The sequence below is a fragment of the Talpa europaea genome (genome assembly GCF_964194135.1).
Source record: "Talpa europaea genome assembly, chromosome: 9".
Taxonomy (NCBI): Eukaryota; Metazoa; Chordata; class Mammalia; order Eulipotyphla; family Talpidae; genus Talpa; species Talpa europaea.
This window is the reverse complement of record NC_140076.1, coordinates 105,796,329-105,815,463: the sequence shown is the minus strand read 5'-3', so window position 1 is coordinate 105,815,463 and position 19,135 is coordinate 105,796,329. Positions and strand designations below refer to the sequence as shown.

Below are 19,135 nucleotides of genomic sequence, written 5' to 3'. Positions count from 1 at the left end.
GACGACAGGAGACTGTCAGGGCACATGGCCCCAGCTGATCCCATACACAACATGATGTATAACATTTATGTTACCATTAGCTACTCTAAGTACACAGAAGAAACATCCCCTACCAGCCAGAAACAATGGTTCTCTCACCATCTTTGACCTCTAATCACTAAGGAGCTTTGGTTTTTCCAGCTATAGACATTCTTCATGTCTTTAATTCCTTATTCCATCAGATTCCCAGTCACCCCAACCATGGTTATCATCTTCTCTTCAACTAGGAAAATTAGGGTGCTTAAGTCAGCACTGCAGCACCAAAGGAAGCTTCACAGTAAAGTAGCTATACAGGGACCAGCCAGAGAGCCAGAATGCTCATCCCCACTGGGACCGACTCCAGTGGTCACAGGCCCAGGGTTCTTCTGTTCAAAGTGTTCACACTCAGGTGATTTGTGAGCTGTTGCTGAGCACATAATGGTCCATGTAGCTGCATCAGCAGTAGGGGCCCCAAATGTGTTCGCCTGGACCCAGTAACTTGAATTGGAGTCTGTAGAAACGTTCTGTTGAGTTCTAACCAGAATCTCTTTGGATACCAAGACTGAGCTGGTTATTGATCTGGGAAGATGTTCCCGTTCCTTCTGGCTACCTGTAAGGACTCTATTATAATGCTAAGGTTGGAGAGTGTCCTTTAAATAAGAGGAAAAAAATTCCTTTTGGTGTTTTGCATGCACAGAAAAAAAAAAAAATAACCTGTTTTCCTGGATGTAATGGGAGAGTTTCTAGCTTCTAATTTATCTTGGTGGTCTCTTTTTTTTTCTTTAATTTTTATTTATCATTGAGTAGAAGAACTGGTGTGTAGGCCAGAGGTGTGGGGACAAGAGGATTCACCAGAGACAGAGTGGGGAGCAGCAGGCGAGACAGGAGAGGTCTGCTGCACCATGTGGGTAGCTCCCTGCCCGGGGATCGAACTCAGGCTGCAGTGGCTGGTGATAGATTGATAGCATGAGACTTAACCCCATTGCCACCAGAGAGGCCCTATAGTAATATTTTTATCTAAGAAATCACAAGTTCACAAATTCATAAAAATTTAGATGGGGCGAAGACCTCAGAGAGAGGCTGGCCCAGCCCTTTCACTGCGTGGTTAGGGAGGCCAGTGGTTTCCGGGGTCACCCAGGGGAGGGAGACCCTGAGTTACTCTTGCTAAAACAGGTGGTAGTTTTACTACTTTTGGAAGTAGTAAAATTCTGGAAAACCCAGAAATCAAGCAATCTAAATGGGTATTCTTAATTCTTTTTTAAAGACCCAATGGCTGAGTTGGCTCTGATCATTTCCAAGAGTATCCCCAGGACATGCTGCTACAGAGACACCTTCATCAGGCCTGCTCGGAAAGGGGGGACAGCCCCTGCCAGCCACCCGTGCCAAGAGAGAGGCCTAGTGGCAGGCTAGCCTCCAGTGGCTTAGTAGACACTTTATCCCTAGGTTATATCCCTATCGATCCTTCTCTGCCTTTCTCCAAAAGGCAAGAGAGAATGAGGGAAAGGAGTTCAGGATGTCTGGAGGGAGAGATGATAAACACAACAGGGAAGTTTGGCTGTGATGCTTGAGCTGGGCCAGCTTTCAGTGCTCCACAGGTAACCCAGAGGCCCATCAGTGCCGTGTGCTTAAGTGAGAGTCACGTACTTAAAAAAAAAAAAATCAACCCTTTACTTGCATTCTAAGCTCCTATTTTGGGTGAATGCCAATTTTTTCCCCAAATTTCCTGAGAGGGTGATACATATTTGGTTATTAATTAGAGACTAATGTCTCCTTCAAAATACAGTGAATGAAATATTTAAATCCTGTCCCTCTGTTTTTTATATTCCTTGTTCATACACCATGGCTTATGTTAACACAGTATTCAGTGACGGGTCAGCTCTCAGCTGAGCTTTCTGCTTTCATGTTTATAACTGAATTTTTCTAAAAGAAGAGCATCCATTTTGTTCAGGCTTACACACTGGGATAAGCAGGCTTTGCATATTATTCCAATATATTTAACAATGTGGCTCTTCTCATTTTTCACAGAATAGAACACACTATACTGACAACCATTGAAAGCCAGAAGATCGATTGTTCCAGTTAAGAACATTGAGACAACGGTGGTCAGGCTGCACACACATGTACGAAACTGACTTCTCAAAAGACACAACTTCTAAGCAGCAGGACGATCTACTTTATGATGGAGACTTCTCCCAAATGAAGAGATGCTGCAATTATGGTTTTACCTTAAAAACTGATGTTCTTGGTATTTCAAATCAAGTGATTTTAACAGTAGAGGACCCTCAAGAAAAGGCTACACATAGAGAGATTTGCCGCAATGACGATATGACCATGACTGTGGATAAAAGAACTGAAAATTGTATTGACCAAAAACTTGGTAAAGAGAAACAGCTCATCATAAATCTTCATATTCCAATTAACAAAGGAAATCCTTCAAAGTCAAATATTTCTGATATTTTACTCCATCATCTTTCCAAAGAGGAATTCACAAAGGGCAAAGGCATTAGTGGTGAAACCCTCCCAGAGATCTCTAACACTGACAGTTTTGATGATGCTTTTATTAAAAACATTACTTTGCATTACGTCAGGAATGCTTGGCCCAAAGAACAAACTCCAGGACTCACTGATCAACTCAATCCCAAAAAGGGTGAAGAAAGCATTAATAAAACTTGTCACGCAACCATGACAGAAGAAAATATTTGTAAGTTAGAAGAGCCAGTGGCTATTGGTGATAGCAGTCATCAAGAAAATCCAAATTTTCTAACTAAAATCAAAAGTTCAAGTGACAAACAAAAAGGGTGTCAAGAACAGTCACCCCAGAAACAGTATACAGAGAATGCAACTTTGGACAGGGGGTTCAAACATGGCCAAGGCCAAGTTCACTGCCAGTTTTCTGGTTTCTCCAAGGTTGCCCCCAAAATGAATTTCCCTAAACATGATGTAAGTGAGAGACCACTTACACTAGATAAACAAACCAGCTCGTCCCCTAAACTGGGAGATAAGCCGGCTATTCTGCAAGATATGTTAGAAGCTCTGTCTAGGTCAAATTTTGTTGAAAAACAAGAGCAGAAAAGGAAAACTACTCAACTGTTACAACAGACACAGGTAGGTAAAAGTAGTCTCCTGGAAATAAGCATCAGGTCAGGGCTGCGTTCCTGTTCTGAGGTTCTGGGTTCCAGTTCTGGCTCAGCACCTTGACCTCTCTCTCCAAAGCAAAGTGAGGAGAATTAGGTCCTGGACTAACACCACCACAGAAGGGAATGAAATCCAAATTCTTCAACCTGGAATTTGAATTCCCCACCCCTTTTTCTTTTTTCCCCTTCTCTTCTTCTACCCTTCCAGACTTAGAGCTGTTTTCAGTCATCCTCGGTTACCTGGCTGGTCCCCTACTTCTCCTCAGGCCTTGAACTCTCTGACCTCCTTATCTTAACGGGAACATCATTCTCTGCTTCCCAGACACCTGCACATTTTTATGGCCTCCTTTGGTTCCCCAAAGAACATTCCAGAGTCACAATCTTTCCCCTCCTCGTTTGCTTATACTATTGTCAAAGATTTTCTCAGCCTGCTTTGGGTCATAATGATTTGGAAAAAATCTGCTTATTCCACTAGATTTGAAGAGTCTGAGGGCAACAAGCTTATCTCCCTCATCCCACTGACTGACTTCCTCCCAGGGGCCTGGCCTCACATCTGACATATATTATACTCTGAGCAGCTAATGCTAAATTGAATTAAATTTAGATTTTTTTCCCAAAGATTTATTTATTTATGCATACAAGAGCTGGGGTACAGGCAATAGGTGTGGGGGGTGAGAGGATTCACCAGAGACAGAGTGGGGAACAGAACAGGCAGGTCGACTGAAATACACTGCTGAGGGGAGCAGTGGGAGAGACAGGAGAGGTCTGCTGCATCATGTGGGTTAGTTCCCTGGCCGGGGAACGAACTCCTGCTGCATCGGCTGCAGGCAGGCCCCTGAATTAAGACATTTAATAATATATAACAAATAAGCTTGTCATATTGGCAACTATTTAGTATAGAATTTTGATGTTTAAATGTATGCTATTTCCCCTTTTGCCATCTAACTTCTCAACATGCTGAGGCTCAGGATCACACAGATTATTTGAGGTTCAGTAGTTAGATCAACTCACATTCATGAGCAAAGCAAACATTTTAGGTCATTGGCACTTTCCTATGCCTGTCTCTATACTCCTTCATGCTTCAACTCTCTCCTCTTCCAAATGAATGCTCTGGGACCTCCCCCAACCAGCACCACCAAAGCCCATCACAGCCCACTCGACCTTGACTGGGATGTATAAGTTTGGAGAAATGTGCATCTCTGTGACACTGGGAAGTTGTAGGGTTCCTCATTCTCCTTGTAGGAGCACCCCCCAGGTGCACACAGCTCTATGTCTGTGCTTAGAAGTAACAGAACAGCCACCAGGCTCACCCCTCTGAATAATGGGAACAATGGGAAGACCCTCCAGGGGAATCACTTTGGAATTTAATCTCCTGTCCAGTTAGCGGGTAGTGAATAGAAATGGGCATGTCCTGTGTAAACAAGGACTATTGTGACATGTTTTGGAAGTTAGCACACACAATTTAAGTTGATTCTCTACAGTGTGGCCACCGTGTACTGGTGACAGGGCGCCAGCAGCAGAGATGTCAGCAAGGCCAACCCTCATGGAGCTTATGGTCTCGTTTTTGGAGAAATATTTGAACATTCCACACAATAGCATCAAACATGACAGCAGTGACTGCTAAGAGGTAGTAAAAGCCTGCCACGTGCCAGGTACTGTAGCTATTATGACCATTTAGTCCTCATAACAGCTCTGGGAGGTAGGTTTTGTTACTATCCCTGTTTTACAGCTGAGGGATTTGAGGTTTACAGTAATAAATGTAATTGCCATGGCTCACCTGGCAGGTAAGTGTCAGAGTGGAATTCATACTCAGCACCAGTGCCCCAGCTCCTGACCAAGCTGGGCACCCCCTGGGAGACCAAAACACAACGGGCTGTCTGAATTGACACTGTCTGATTTATGACATTGCTACCCTCACAGCCTTGTTCACCAGTATTGACAGTGATTTCTTATCCTCTAATTATGCAGATGGGGCCGATGACACACATCCATCAAGAACATAATGCAGGTACTAGTGTTTCTAAACTTCTTTGATGTGGATATACCTTGACAACATTTAAAAAAAAAAAAGCAAATGGCAGTGGTTACCCCAGACTCCTGTATTCAGAAGTTAATAAAACTGCAGTGAGGTTGAGAAGAGCAGCAGTTAAAACTTTTTCTTTCTTATGTAGGAATAGAAGTGGAAACAAGTGTCTTTAAGTTGTCCTCTACCTCTCAGAAAAACCCTTCCTTAAGTTCGTCTTATATCTTTCAAAAGCTATCCCGAGGGAACCAAATGTGTCAGATGTTAAGAGAACAGACGGATCAACTGAAGAATAAAGTAATACTTTGAAAACCTTTTATCAACAATAGAAGCAAGCAATTCAAATACGAGACACCACGCCATTAATGAAAATATTGCATTTTTTTCACTGCAGGTACAAGAATTTGCCAAAAGCATAGGACAGGAATCTCCTTATCATTTGCAAGACAGGAGGCTGGTAATACATTTTATCCAATTTTTAAATTTTTTAAAGATATATTTTTATTTATTTATGCATACAAGAATTGGGGTATAGGCCAGAGGTGTGGAGGGGTGAGAGGAGTCACTAGAGACAAAGTGGGGAGCAGGAAAGGCAGATCTTCTGAAACACACTGCTGAGGAGAGCAGCAGGCGAGACAGGAGAGGTCTGCTGTGCCATGTGGGTCACCTCCCTGGCAGGGGATGGAACTCATACCGTAGTGGCTGGTGATAGCTTGATAGCACTGAGACTTTAACTCCTGTGCCACCATGAAGACCCCCCATTTTTAAAAATCTTTATTGGGGAATGTGATGTGGTTAAATACCGATGACTTATAGCACCATGTTTCTCTACATTGGTGGCAGAGAAAATGATCTGGTAGAAATGTTCTGCTGGCGATGTAACTATTTTTTGGATGATAGGGATTAAAAGCATTTGGAATTCTATTTCTCTATGTATTTAACCCTTTTTCTTTCTCAGATCTATTGCTTAATGGATATTAAGTTTCCCCATGATAAATTTCAGATCACAGGAGGCTCAAGAGAAGAACATGTCAGTCCTACCAATATCTGGCAACTCAACCTATAAAACTTTGAAAACTCTTTTAACATGATCTTGAAGCTATGCTTTTAACTTTCTTATCCTTTCTAGTTGTTGCATTTAATCAAATTGCAATTTATGTTGCTACCCTCACAGCCTTGTTTATTAGTGTCAGGGTTGTGGGAAGTGGGAGTAGAGCCTGGTGATGGGGTTAAAAAAAAAAAAACCTGAGGGCCTCCCTGGTGGCGCAGCGGTTGAGCACTGGGTTGTGAAGCTGCCCGCGGCCTCTGTGGTGCCGGTTCGATCCCCCGCTGCTCCTCAGCCACCAGAGGAGGGTCCCACATGGCGCGCAGACCTCTCCTGCCGCCCGCTGCTCCCCTCAGCAGTGTACTTCGGTCCTTCTGCCTGCTCTGCTCCCCGCTCTGGCTCTGGTGAATTCTCTCACCCTCCCGCGCTTCTGACTGTACCCAGTGCTTGTGTAAATAAATAAATAAATAAATAAAAATAAACACAGAACTTAAAAAAAAAAAAAGCTGAGATGGTAGCCCCAGAAATGTGGGAAGTTTAAGACATAGTTGAGGCCACTGGTCAGTGACAGGAAGGTGGTAAGATGTCCTGCTCTAAAGGATACAAGCTCCAGGGCAGGCTGTGCTTCTAAAACTAGACAGCATAGCCAAAACTAGGGGGACCCAAATGCTGAGTCAGGGTCACCATTTCATTCCTTCCTCACATTAAGTAAATAACTCATTCATTCTGGCATTCTAGTAGTGGCTCATCCTTGCCAGATAGAGTAAGGCACCCTGGAAGGCTTCCTGGATGTGACTTCTAAGTTGGGCATTGTAGGAAGAATAAAAGTGAGCTTGCTGAAGTAGGGGCCAAAGGTGTTCTAGGAAAAGCAACTGGCAGGTGCAATTATCCACAGCAACAAAGTTCATTACAGTGTAATGAACTGTAAGGCACTGTAATTGACCAGATGGTGCTTGGTACTTGTGGAAGGGGGGAGTTTAGAGGGGCAGATGAGGACCATATCATGAAATGGTAAGGAACTTAGATTTCATCCTGATGTTGAGCGGTAGAGCAACATGAAAGGATTTCAAGCTGAGAAACAGTGAGTGCCAGGGGCCAGACTATAGAGACAGAGATTGGCTAGGAAAGCATTGTCCACGTAACAAGTTACGAAGGGCCTGAACCAAGGCCAACTAAATAGATGGAGGACACACACCCAAGGGTTTAAGGAAGTGCCAGTAGATTGAAAGAAGTAAAGCAAAGGAGGAAGCTTGGCTGATTTCCAAATTTCTAGTTTGGGCAACCAAGGAAGATCCAGTTCAGATTGGGTGTGGCAGGTAGGCAGGAGGCAAGGTGTCAAGTTCAATTCGGGACATTTTGAGATCCCTACAGACACCCATTTGGAGAGGACCACTAGACAAGAGCAGTGACTCTGCACCTCAGGGGAGTTGTTTGGGGCAGAAATGGAGATTTGGCTATGGTTGTATTTGAAGCTATGAGGTGGATGAGATTGTCCAGGTAAAACATGCAGAATAAGCAGTGAAGAGACATCCAAGAGGCAGGTGAATGAGGAGTCCATAAAGAAAACCCAAAAAGTCAAGGTAGACCTGGAAGCGATTGAGTTTTAGAAGTTAAGAAAAAACAAGATTTGAAGAGGGGGAAATGGGTCACAGCAGCAAGTGTTCCATTAAGGAAGGAACACAAGATGTGCTAACCGAGAGGTTATCAGGGACTCCTGCAAGCCTGATTGCAATGAAGTGGTGGATCTTTGGAAGCTAGAGTGCGGAGATTAAGGATGAAGTAGATGAAAGTGACCTCTGTGCTCTGGAACTGGGAGCACAGACTGTGTCAGGACAGAGCAGAAAGAAAAGATTCAAGGCACCAGCCTTATGAGACCTTGGTTCAGGAAGTTTCTACCTGATGTCAGAGGGCATTTAGGCTCCTGGCATTGCCAGCTTTGGGCTGAGACTTCCAGATCTACTCGGTGTGTGCTGGAGGGTCATACAAGCCAAAACTAATCTCAGCTTGAGCAACACAACATAATAGGAAGCATCTGGATTTTGGAGTAGACATCCCAGCTCTACTTAATGGCCATAGAGTCTGAGACATGTAGTGTGACTTTCCATCTCAAAGTTGTTATAAGAATAAATTAAGGTACATTTATGGCTAGAAAACTGGCTTCTCTCTTCTGAGATAGAATGCAACTTAAATTCCAAGATCCTAAATTTTAACTCATAATTGACTTCCTTCTCTTTCGTCATCCTCTCCTTGAACACACAATTCCTGCTCATAGTTTTAGTTTTGTTTTGTTTTGTTTTTTTTATAGAGGCATGTTTTTTTTTATTCATTTGTTTGTTTGTTTTGTTTATACATGCACTGGGTACAGTCAGAAGCGCGGGAGGGTGAGAGAATTCGCTAGAGCCAGAGCGGGGAGCAGAGCAGGCAGAAGGACCGAAGCACACTGCTGAGGGGAGCAGCGGGCGGCAGGAGAGGTCTGCGCGTCATGTGGGACCCTCCTCTGGTGGCCGGGGAGCAGCCGGGGATCAAACCCGCACCACTGAGGCCGCGGGCAGCTTCGCAACCCAGCGCTCAACCACTGCGCCACCGGGGAGGCCCCCTGCTCATAGTTTTAATGACCATGTTTATGCTACTAGTTCCTAAATCACTAGCCCTAACTCATCGATCATAACAAGTATTTGTGTGACTCCACCTGCCGGGCCACTTTGTCTACCTTTGACATTTTCACTTAAACTTCCAATTTTCTCATTTTAATCAGCTATTTCACAATATTCCCACCTTCCAACCTCAAAAACTGATTGTTTCTTGCCAGATTTACAGAATCAACCAGGGTCCTGGCAGGAACTAGATAAGCTAATCAAATGGGGTAATTAAGGCGAGTTCAATAAAGCCATTATTTTACAACAGGTGGACAAGGTCAAGGGAAACCAACAAGGGACAGCAAGCATCTCATGGAAGGACACTGTGTCAGAAGGGCAGAGAAAGCAGATCCTGGAGCCAAGGAGATTAGCCATGGCTATAGGAGTGGCTGACAAATTGGCTTTTGACTCACAGCCAGTCCATGACAACAAAAGTAGAATCAGGGAATTAAAGATTCCTACCTCATTCTTCTCTGATTCCTCTCCCCTGCTGTTTTCTTCCATTGACTGTACCCAACCAAAGCCAGGGGACAAGGGAGTCTGTTGGTGCAGTCCACTGAAGGTCTGTCTCCTGCCTGAGGCACAAAGACAGAGGATGGGTCTGGGAGGAAAACAAAATCAAAGCTACCTTTTTTATATACCCTCTAATGAATATGTATCTAGAAATTTTATTTTTTTTAAAATAAGAATTTCCATCTATTTAATATGATCGTGCTTCTGGCACTAAACATTATCTCAGTTATTTGCAAATATGAGTTGGAGGTTATTATCTCTGATGAGAACACTGAAGTTTCAAGCTCAAGTTAACTGAAATCTTATAATTAGTAGGTGATGGAGTCTGAACTTGAACCCTGGTGTGTCTGATCCTATAACCCTACTATGTTATCTTCCTGCTTTTGCCACTCACTCGCCAATTCTTTGTTTCTTCTGCATTTTTGTGGATACTGGCTGGTACTGGCCCTCCTAGGCATTCTTTATTCCTGGCATCAGTCTCACTTCTGCTGAGCCATGGCAAAGGACTGCAATCCATGGTCTCTTTTCCCAACTGCAATAAAAATATCTACAGCCAGGACTGCGCCATATAAATTTGCATCCCAAAATATGGGATTATTACTGTTCCCATCCAGGAAGTTCAGAGGCCTCTGAGTGGGAGCTGGCGGGGAAGTCAGAAATAACTGTGTCTCCCAGCTTTGTGCTCTGGGAGTGTTGTGAATGTTGTGAGTCTTGTGTTGTCTGTATTGTGGTTGTCAGACTAGAACAAAGCAATGGTGGTAGCTCCTCCTGACCTTACTGTAAGGTGCACCCAATTGTGTTCCTGGGAAAAACTACTGCACCTACAGGCATATGTGTGAATGATTCCAGCAATTTCACTGCTGCAGGTCCTGGAGAAACTTCAGGGACATCTGGAATTTCTGGAACAGGAGTTTCTGGCCACAAAGGAGAAGCACCTGACTTCACAACAGCAAGTCTACAAGCATGACGCCCCAGCTTTCAGTGACTTTGATCCAGAAAGGTTGGGCTTAAACTGTGTCAAGTGCAGGGGTCAGAGGTGACCTCCATCGGGTGGGATTCAGATGTAGCTGCTGGCTTAATGCTGGAGCACCACAGGGCGAGGGTCAACAAAAACTGTCTCACAAAGGAACTAGTGTTACCCTCTACGGCAAGTAGCATGAAATTCATGCTCCGTGTAAGGTCCTGTGCTTCATGACCCAGATGAAAGCCTGGAGGTCACATACTGGTCACCATCTTGCATTTTGTTGGGTGTCATTATAACTGGTTCTGAGACTCAGAAGAGCACAAGAAAACCCTAGAAAGGCTAGCCCCAAAGGACCTGCTCCTCTTCACTCTCTCCTGTCCTCTCCCTACTCTGCTAGGTTTTCTCTGGCCCCTTTTCTTCCCCCTTCCTCTCTCATCACAGATAAGATTTAAGGGGCAACAGGCAGGAGAGGATCATGGTTAATTGGTTAATGTTGAGCTGAGAGACCCACACATTCTGACAAAGTGGGAAGTTTAAACTTAAAGTCAAATCAAATGATTCCCAAGCTACATCACGAGACTTGGATACACACACTTTCAACTGACCATTTTCATGGCGCCATGTTCCTCTCTCTCTAAATAGTTTGATGACTCATTCCAGGACTCAAGGTTAGGATTGTTTCCATATAATTTCCTGGTATGAATTAAAAGGATCCATTTAGTAGGCCTGATATTTTTCTAACTTTCTATTCATAGCATTTTAACATGGAATCATTTTTGATGCCAAAATATTTCAATGGTTTATATTCTGGCAGTAGTGCATTGAGGTACTAGTCCCAAAGCATAATTTTTCTTTTTCAAACATGAATAAAACCACTGTCTTCTGTTATTTCAATGCTGAGCAATTAGACAGTAAGGATGGGCTTTTAATACTGATTTTTTCCCAAAGTCTTATATTTTTCTGGGAAAAAAGATTTTCACTTGCTTTTACTGCTTGTGAAAATGAGTAAGTGTATTTCTTTTCCAAGGAATCCCACTTGTTTTGACTTCTTTTAAGACAGCCTCTGTGCACGTTAAGAGCAAAGTTATTCAATGCCTTATTTATAGCCTACTTATACCCACCGTGTGTGGGTCACCCGGGTAAATCAGAGTCATATCCATATACAGGAGAAACTTTCAACACTAGGGTTAGGGAAAGACTCAGTCTCTCCCATAATTCAGTTCATACTCCTTAAGAGTAAGCAAAAGTTGACCTGAAAATCTTGCCAAACTACCACCACATACAGAAGGCTATGAAAGGAAGTTCAACTCCAGTTAAGAACTGAGAACGATATGGGCCTCCCATATTGTTAAAGATGTTAAAGACAGAGCTATCAAACTATTGCCAGCCACTGCAGCATGAGTTCAATCCCCCAGCTGACCAGGGAGCTGCCCACATGGCACAGCAGACCTCTCCCGCCTCGCCTGCTACTCCCCTCAGCAGTGTATTTCAGTAGATCTGCCTGTTCTGCTCCCCACTTTCTCTGGTGAATCCTCTTACCACCCCTCCCCCCGCACCTCTGGCTTGCACCCCAGTTCTTGTATGCATAAATAGATCTTTAAAAAAAGAACTAAGGACAATATGTGAAAGGATTACACTGTCTTTGATCACTATCTTTTGAAAAGGTTACAGCTGTTGATGCATTTTGGACTATTTTGTAAACTGAGTTTGAGAGGAAAGTAATAGATTTTCATTGCAACTGTCCTCTTTATATGAAATATATTATTTTCCTTTATCCTTGGTCCTTTTCTGATAATTTATAAATTTGTTTGTTACATAAAATGTTGGCCACAAATTTTAGTTATATAAAAGACTCTCCACAATGAAGGGCATATTGTGTGTAAAGCACAAGAGACAATCATCTGGAGCCTGGTCCTCCCATTTTCCCTTGGGTAGTGGGTGGTGATAAGCAGGACTCCTAGAGGTCTGGGTACCCCGAGAGCCTTCCGAGGGTTGAGTCCAAACGCCATTGCATTTGACTTTTTTAAAAGATTTATTTTATTTATTTGTGTATACAAGAGCTGGGGCGCAGGCCAGAGGTGCGGGGGGTAAGAGGATTTACCAGAGACAGAGTGGGGAGCAGAATAGGTGGATCTACTGAAATACACTGCTGAGAGGAGCAGCAGGTAAAACAGAAGATGTCTGCTGAGCCATGTGGGTTAGCTCCCTGGCCTGGGCTCAAACTCAGGCCTTCACAGTGGTAGTACTGAGACTTAAACCCTAGGCCTCCCTGGAGGCTCTCTAATTTGTATAATTTTTTTCTTCCCTCCAATTTTTATCACATTTCGATTTATTGCTTTATTTCATGTGCTAAGTTTTTATAACAATATTGAATGATATATTCATGTCATTTATCTAATTTAACCCATTAATGTAGTGAAATATATTAATACTCTAATATTTAACTATAGAATTGGGAAATTTAGAGATTTTTCCCTTTTCTTTTTCTGTTCCTCAAAAGTTAGACTTTATAGAACTTATCAGTATGCCTACTTGGACTGTGCCCTTATGGGGATACAATTTTAACAATATTAGATTTCCTACCTCCTTTTAAGTAGGTTTTGATAATTATATTTTCCCTAGACACATGTCCATTTCATCTAGATTTTAAATTGTATCGATACAAAGTTGTTCAATCGCATTTGATTAAAACTTTTGTTTTTTCTTCCTCATATTTCCCTATATCTTCCTCATTTTTGTTGTTTCAAGTCAGACTTCCCAGTGGTTTATTTTACATATTTAAAAAAAATTACCCATTACCCAGTTTATTTAACAAATATGTAATGGGTGTATATGTGTACTGGGGAATGTTCTGTATTTTACAGATATTTCCAAGGAAAATATTTTACTGATCAAATTCTTTCAAGGTTCATTTGCTTATTTTTATGAATATCTCCTTATTCCTGGGTTTTAAAATTATCCTTTTATTGCCTTCTTGTTCTGGATACTTGATTGATTCCTATCTACTTGCTTATGCCTTTACCAAGCCCACGTTACCTTGACTACCATCACTCTATGATAAACATTGATGTTGGGTACTGTTGTCTTCCTATGCTGTTTGACCACCCTCAGTGTTTTGTCTTTCCATATAAACTTTACAATTTTTCAATATTCACAAAATAATTTGCTGAGATTTTGACTGGGATTACACTGTGCCAAAAGATCAGGTTGGGAAGAACTGACATCTTGACAATACTGAGTGATCTAATCATGGATGTAGAATGTCTCCATTTGTTTAGTTGTTTTTTACGTCATTTATCAGTTTTGCAGTTTTCCTCATTCAGATCTTGTACATATTTTGCTTGATTTGTACCTAAGCATTTCATATTGGGATCCTAATGTAAACGGTATGGTGTTTTTAATTTCAAATTCCACATGTTCATTTTGATATGTACATGTGTACTGGGTAATGTTCTGTATAGAAAAGAGGTAGACTTTTACACAAAAACCTTGTAACCTTCTATCTTTATAACATTGTAGCTTACAGCCTTGCTATAATTGTTTATTATTTCCAGGATTTGGGTTTTTTGGTCAATTCTTTCAGATTTTCTACACAGATGATCATTTTATCTGTGAACAAAGACAGTTTTGATTTCTTCCCTTCCAATCTGCATGCCTTTCCTTTCCTTTCTCGTACCTGTGTCTTACTGTATTAACTAGAACATTCAGTGCAAAGTTGAAAAGGAAATGCAAGTCTTTTCCCTGATCTTAGTGGGAAAGCAAGGGTATACTTTTTAACATTTTAGAATTTGACTTTTCTTTAAGTTTTTTTTTTTTGTGGATTAATACAAGGTAAATGTAATGAATTTAAAGACAATATACATATATACATATAGATAAAGCTTGTTAGTTAAATTATTCAGTTATTTCAGGTCCTTTCTCCTTTCCAGCTTATTTCCACAGAATCATAGCTCTTAGAATTGTCAGGGACTTCAAAATAATGAGATCCAGATGAGCAAAGTACTATTTTCCCATGTTATAGCTTAGACGTTGGTGGCATAGAAAGATGAAGTAATTTACCCAAGGGTACACGGCTAATGAATAACAAAATAAGGACTAGAGTCGAGGCCTGCAGTGAGACTCGAAACAGGAAGTGCCCGTCATCACTGGTGTACACCATCCTTCCTGCCGGAGGACAGTCACGTTATTAATACAGATCAATGCTACACTCAAGAACTCTGGTTACTAATTAGAATGTTGACTGCATGCCCAATAAGAAGCTTATTTGTTTATGTTTACTTAGACAAGTGGAAGGTGAAATTTTCAAGTTGGAGATGCTACTTGGAGATGTTAAGGAGAAAATGGAGAGAGGCAAATATACATCAGCTCTCTCCCTTCCCATGAGTTCTCCCAACAACCCGGATGACTTGGCATCCTCTCCACCCTCAAATGAGGTAATGCAGCAACCTACAACCCAACTTCATGCCAGGAAAATGGTTTTTATGCATTTCATTGAATCACCAGTTCTGTTTCAGTATTTCACGAACACTTAACTTTTCCGTAAGTCATATTTCAAATGGAACCAGCTTTAAAAAATTAGAAACTATTTCAAGTGTTGGATTTGAAATATTGTATTAATTTAGGATGAAATCTTGCAGTTAAACTGATGAGCTGATACAGAACTATTTCTTCTGGATGAACAGTGTTTTTGTGTGGCTCTTACCTGGCAGAAATAATTTTTCTTCTTGCTGGTTTTGTTCTCCTTCTTTTGAATAAAGAATGACACACACAGTGAAAGAACTCTTCCCCATGAATCCACTGCTGCATTTTCTTTGTCTCAGTTAAGCTCTTCTGGGTTGTCTACATAGTCATGATTAGGAATTTAAATCAATCACCACTGTCTTTCTACACGTTTTGTTCTTGTAGCCTCAACTATTAGAACATTTCAGACTAAATTACAATTCTGGGAACTGAATCATCTGGGTAATTGTCTTAAAGGGACTCTTGTTTTGCACAGTGTTTGAAGACATTGTCTATGGCTGGTATTAAAAACTTGATAGGTTTTTGTTAGAGCTAAATACAAGATGATGATTGTATAAACTTTAGACCTTCAAAAGCAGTGTTTGTCTCCTCAAAAACACCTTGCAAAATCTCATTCATTCAAGGCCCAGCTTCAGAGTGCAGCCAACTATGTAAGCTTAGCCACCAGCTCCCCCACCTCAGCCAAAACCTTTGCTCAGGCCTCTGTGTCCCTACAGCACTGTGTCTCACTAAACCTGGTGCTTTTGTACCCATCTTTGTATCCCAAACATCTGACTGAATGCAGGATGAGAGTGAGTGGACCCACCTGGACTTTAATGATTTTGATGCTTCACAAGCAGCCTCCAAGGTTAACAGCCCATTATACCTTTGGTCCTGAACCTGAATTAGCTTCAAGGTGCTGTGAGGGAGTCTTGTGAGCCACCCTGGCTTTCTGGCCCTCAGGCCTGGCTTTGTTCTTTACTTGGTCCTACCTGAGTTTATTGCAACTATTGGAAAATGATGAGAATTTATAACTTTGTGGTAAACAGCCCTGAAAAAAGAAACTATCTTTCTTTTATCAGCAAAGATTTGCTGAATGTTCTATTTGCTAAATGCTAGGCACTTTTTTAGGTAATGTGGATACAACATAAACACGACTGACATCATCTGCCTTCAAGATGCTTACATTTCTGTGAGAGACACATACATTGAACAAATAAAATGAGCACATAATTACAGAATATTAAAAGTGCTGTGCAGGAAGTAATAATACCTTCCTTGTGACTGAAGTTAGACCCTCTGTGTCCAAATACTAACTTTGTCATTTATCAGCTTTGTGGCCCTAGGAAAATTCCACAAGCTCTCTGTGCCTGCATTTTCCCCTCTGTAAAATGGGGGATAATAATATCTGCCTCACAGAATTGTTGAAGGCATTTAAATATGGGAAGCGCTTACGACAGGGCCTGGCTTATAATAAGCACATTACTCGGGCGTCAGACAGCGTGACTACTAAGCAGTGGGCTATGACCAAAAGTAACTCAGTGGGAGGGTAAGTTCTTCAGAAGAGATGAATTTGAACTGAGTCCTAGTTGATGAGAAGGAGGCAGCTAGGTGCAGAGACTTGAAAAAAGGACTCCAGGCAGGAAGTGATGGTAGCTTGGGGTGGGGATGTGGAATTGAAAGCTGAGGGGCAGCAATCCTAACGGCAAGTCCTCAGTGCAGCTGCTCAGACTCCCAAAGAGCACCAGGTGCCCTTGGTGGTCCCGGGGCTCATGTGGGCATAAAAAGGACAGGGATACCCCCCCCACACACACACAAAGTGGGTAGCCCCTTTTACACAGTCCCTCCCAAGGGTCTAAGCAGCACAAGGGCAGACTGAGGACTACATAACTGGGGAGACTGTCCTTCCTCTCCCAACCTGCACCCTTGGGGTGCCTGGGAAACCGGGAGAAGGGAGCCAGCCTGACTTCTTCAGCCCTGTTGCTGCACAAGGGAGGGCCGGGAAAAGAGGAGAAAAGACGAGGTGATACATGGTGTCTCTGCCACATTCTACTTCAGATTACTCCTTCCACTGCCCCAGGGTGTTGAATTAAATTCCCAGTAATTAAAGTAAAAATAATCCCTGAAATTGGGACTCCCAGAAAGCTAAACAAAATCATTCTAAATTCAAACTTCCTTTAAAAACCAAAACAACACACTGCAACACACAACCAGGGGGATGTAACTGTCCAGGACCAACCTGATAAGTGGCCATGAGGTTGTCTGGCAATTCCAGGGAAAAGCCCAGCAGCCTGGTCCTCGCTGTGTTCAGCTCATTTCACAGCTCCTGTAACCAGCAATGCTGAATGAGACTCTGAAATTTGCAGGATTGTGCTCACCTGGCCCTCATGCATTGGTACCTGGGTACTGGTGCTGGGGAGAGCAGCTAATGATGCTAACATTTCCTACCCTTTCAGCACACAGGAGAAACCTACCTCGGTCACCTGGTCTGCCAGGGCTTCTCCGGCTGCATCTGTGGACCTTTAATCCAGCAGGTCTGGGTGAGCCTGTGTCTCTGCGTTTCCAACAAGGCCCCAGGTGATGCCAGTGTTGGTCTAGGGACCACAATGGAGATGATTTCATTTCGAATGATTTGGAAATACTGGGATTAAAAAACCTGAGCGTCTAAAATGGTGACAAAACCGTAAGGAGAAAAAATTAATTGTGTTCCTTCAGAGTTTAACAGTTTGCAAAACTTTTTGCAGAAGAGGTGGAAGCTTAGAAAGATGAGATTTGCTAAGGGCAAGTGACAGACATTGAACCCCAGGCCTCCCAGCTGAGGTGAGGGCATCTCCTAGGTTCTGCTAATGAAATCTATCTTCAGAGTGCAGGACAAGGGTCACCTGCAGCCCTAGAAGTGATAAAAGGAAACACAAGAGGAAGTGGAGGGAAAAGCCATTATTTTTTTAATTATAAAAGCAAACTGCTTATTGCAAAAATAACCAGCAAGCACAGAAAAATATAAAGAAATTTCAGAGCACAAAATCATTCCTAATATTTTAGTGTACATCCCAACTTTTCTGTGCATTCACATTCATTTTTGTAAAAATGGGATCCTGCTATATGTATTGTTTTACGATCTGTTCTTTTCATTTAACATTATACTGTGGGCATCTCATCATTTAGACTCAACTACTCTTTCATACTTAAGGACTGCTCTGTATTTCATTATATAGATGTACCCTGATTTATTTAAGCTATTCCTTGTGAATAGAGTGTTTTTTTCATTTCTTTGATATTATTGTAAGGGGCAGGAATGGGCACAGGGCAGGTTTTCTATGATCCCAGCAGACGGGGTAAGGGAGGAGTCAGAGTCCTGGAGCCCTCGGTGGCTTTTGTAGGCTTTTATTGGGATTTACCAGGTATACAGCAGGCAGGGGTGCTGGGAAGCCAAGAGGCTGGCAGGCCTCCCAGCCCCCAGCAAGTCTTCACCCTAGGCTCTAAGGCCTTCTCTCATGTTCTCTCTGCTCTTCGCATGGCTCTGCTTCTCTCTTAGCTTCTCTCTGGTGTCCCCGTGATGCCGCCCTTAAAAGTGCAGTATGAGCCCAGGTGAATCTAATCTACATATGCCCACACCCTACTCCAGGTGCCCACCATCAGGCATGCAATCCGAATGGTGGGAGGGCAGAAAAGCCTGATACCTTTTACCTTACCCTATAATTATAAACACCGCTGTAAGTAACATCATTTTACATGCAAGTGTAAGGTCAGGAAGGACACTGAGCAGGTTTTCTAAGATCCAGCAGACCGGGTAAAGGAGGAGGTGTCAGAGTCCTCAGTGGTTTTTTGCAGGTCTTTTATTGGGGTTCACCAGGCATATGGCAGGCAGGGATGCTGGGGGGCCGGGAGGCTGGCAGGCCTCCCAGGCCCCAGCAGGTCTTCACTCTTGTGGGCTCTCTGGCCTTCTCTCGGCTTCTGCTTCTCTTGCTTCTCGCTCGGCTTCTGCTCGGCTTCTTCTGGCGTCCCCATGACGCTGCCCTTAAAAGCCCAGTCTTAGCCCAGGTGAATCCTATCTACATCTGCCCACACCCTATTCCAGGTGTCCACCATCAGGCATGCATGTATTCAGGACCGCAAGGATCCATCATCTATCCTGATGATGGGAGGGCAGAAAAGCCTGACATTTTTCCTTACCCTACAGCAAACTTTTGACCATAGTTGATCAAAATAATCAACTTAGAATAAAAACCTAGGAGTGCAGTTCAGGGTTCAAAGGGTACACATTGAAAATTTGGATAAATGGACCGTTAGCCAGTAATGCCA

The 19,135-nt window shown here is 42.7% G+C and overlaps 1 protein-coding gene across 1 annotated transcript in view; it reads left to right on the top strand.

Moving 5' to 3' along the window:
• Positions 1-2,136: 2,136 nt before the first annotated feature.
• The window catches only part of AKNAD1 (AKNA domain containing 1), a gene marked incomplete at both ends in the record, with an annotated part of 30,052 nt that continues 13,053 nt past the window's right edge, over positions 2,137-19,135 (top strand). Inside the window, 7 exons of the mRNA XM_084242444.1 lie at positions 2,137-3,123; positions 4,882-4,936; positions 5,324-5,472; positions 5,570-5,632; positions 10,236-10,369; positions 14,616-14,766; positions 16,180-16,382. Of these exons, the coding sequence (XP_084098570.1) occupies positions 2,137-3,123; positions 4,882-4,936; positions 5,324-5,472; positions 5,570-5,632; positions 10,236-10,369; positions 14,616-14,766; positions 16,180-16,382 (1,742 nt within the window). The remainder of the gene's footprint in view (positions 3,124-4,881; positions 4,937-5,323; positions 5,473-5,569; positions 5,633-10,235; positions 10,370-14,615; positions 14,767-16,179; positions 16,383-19,135) is intronic.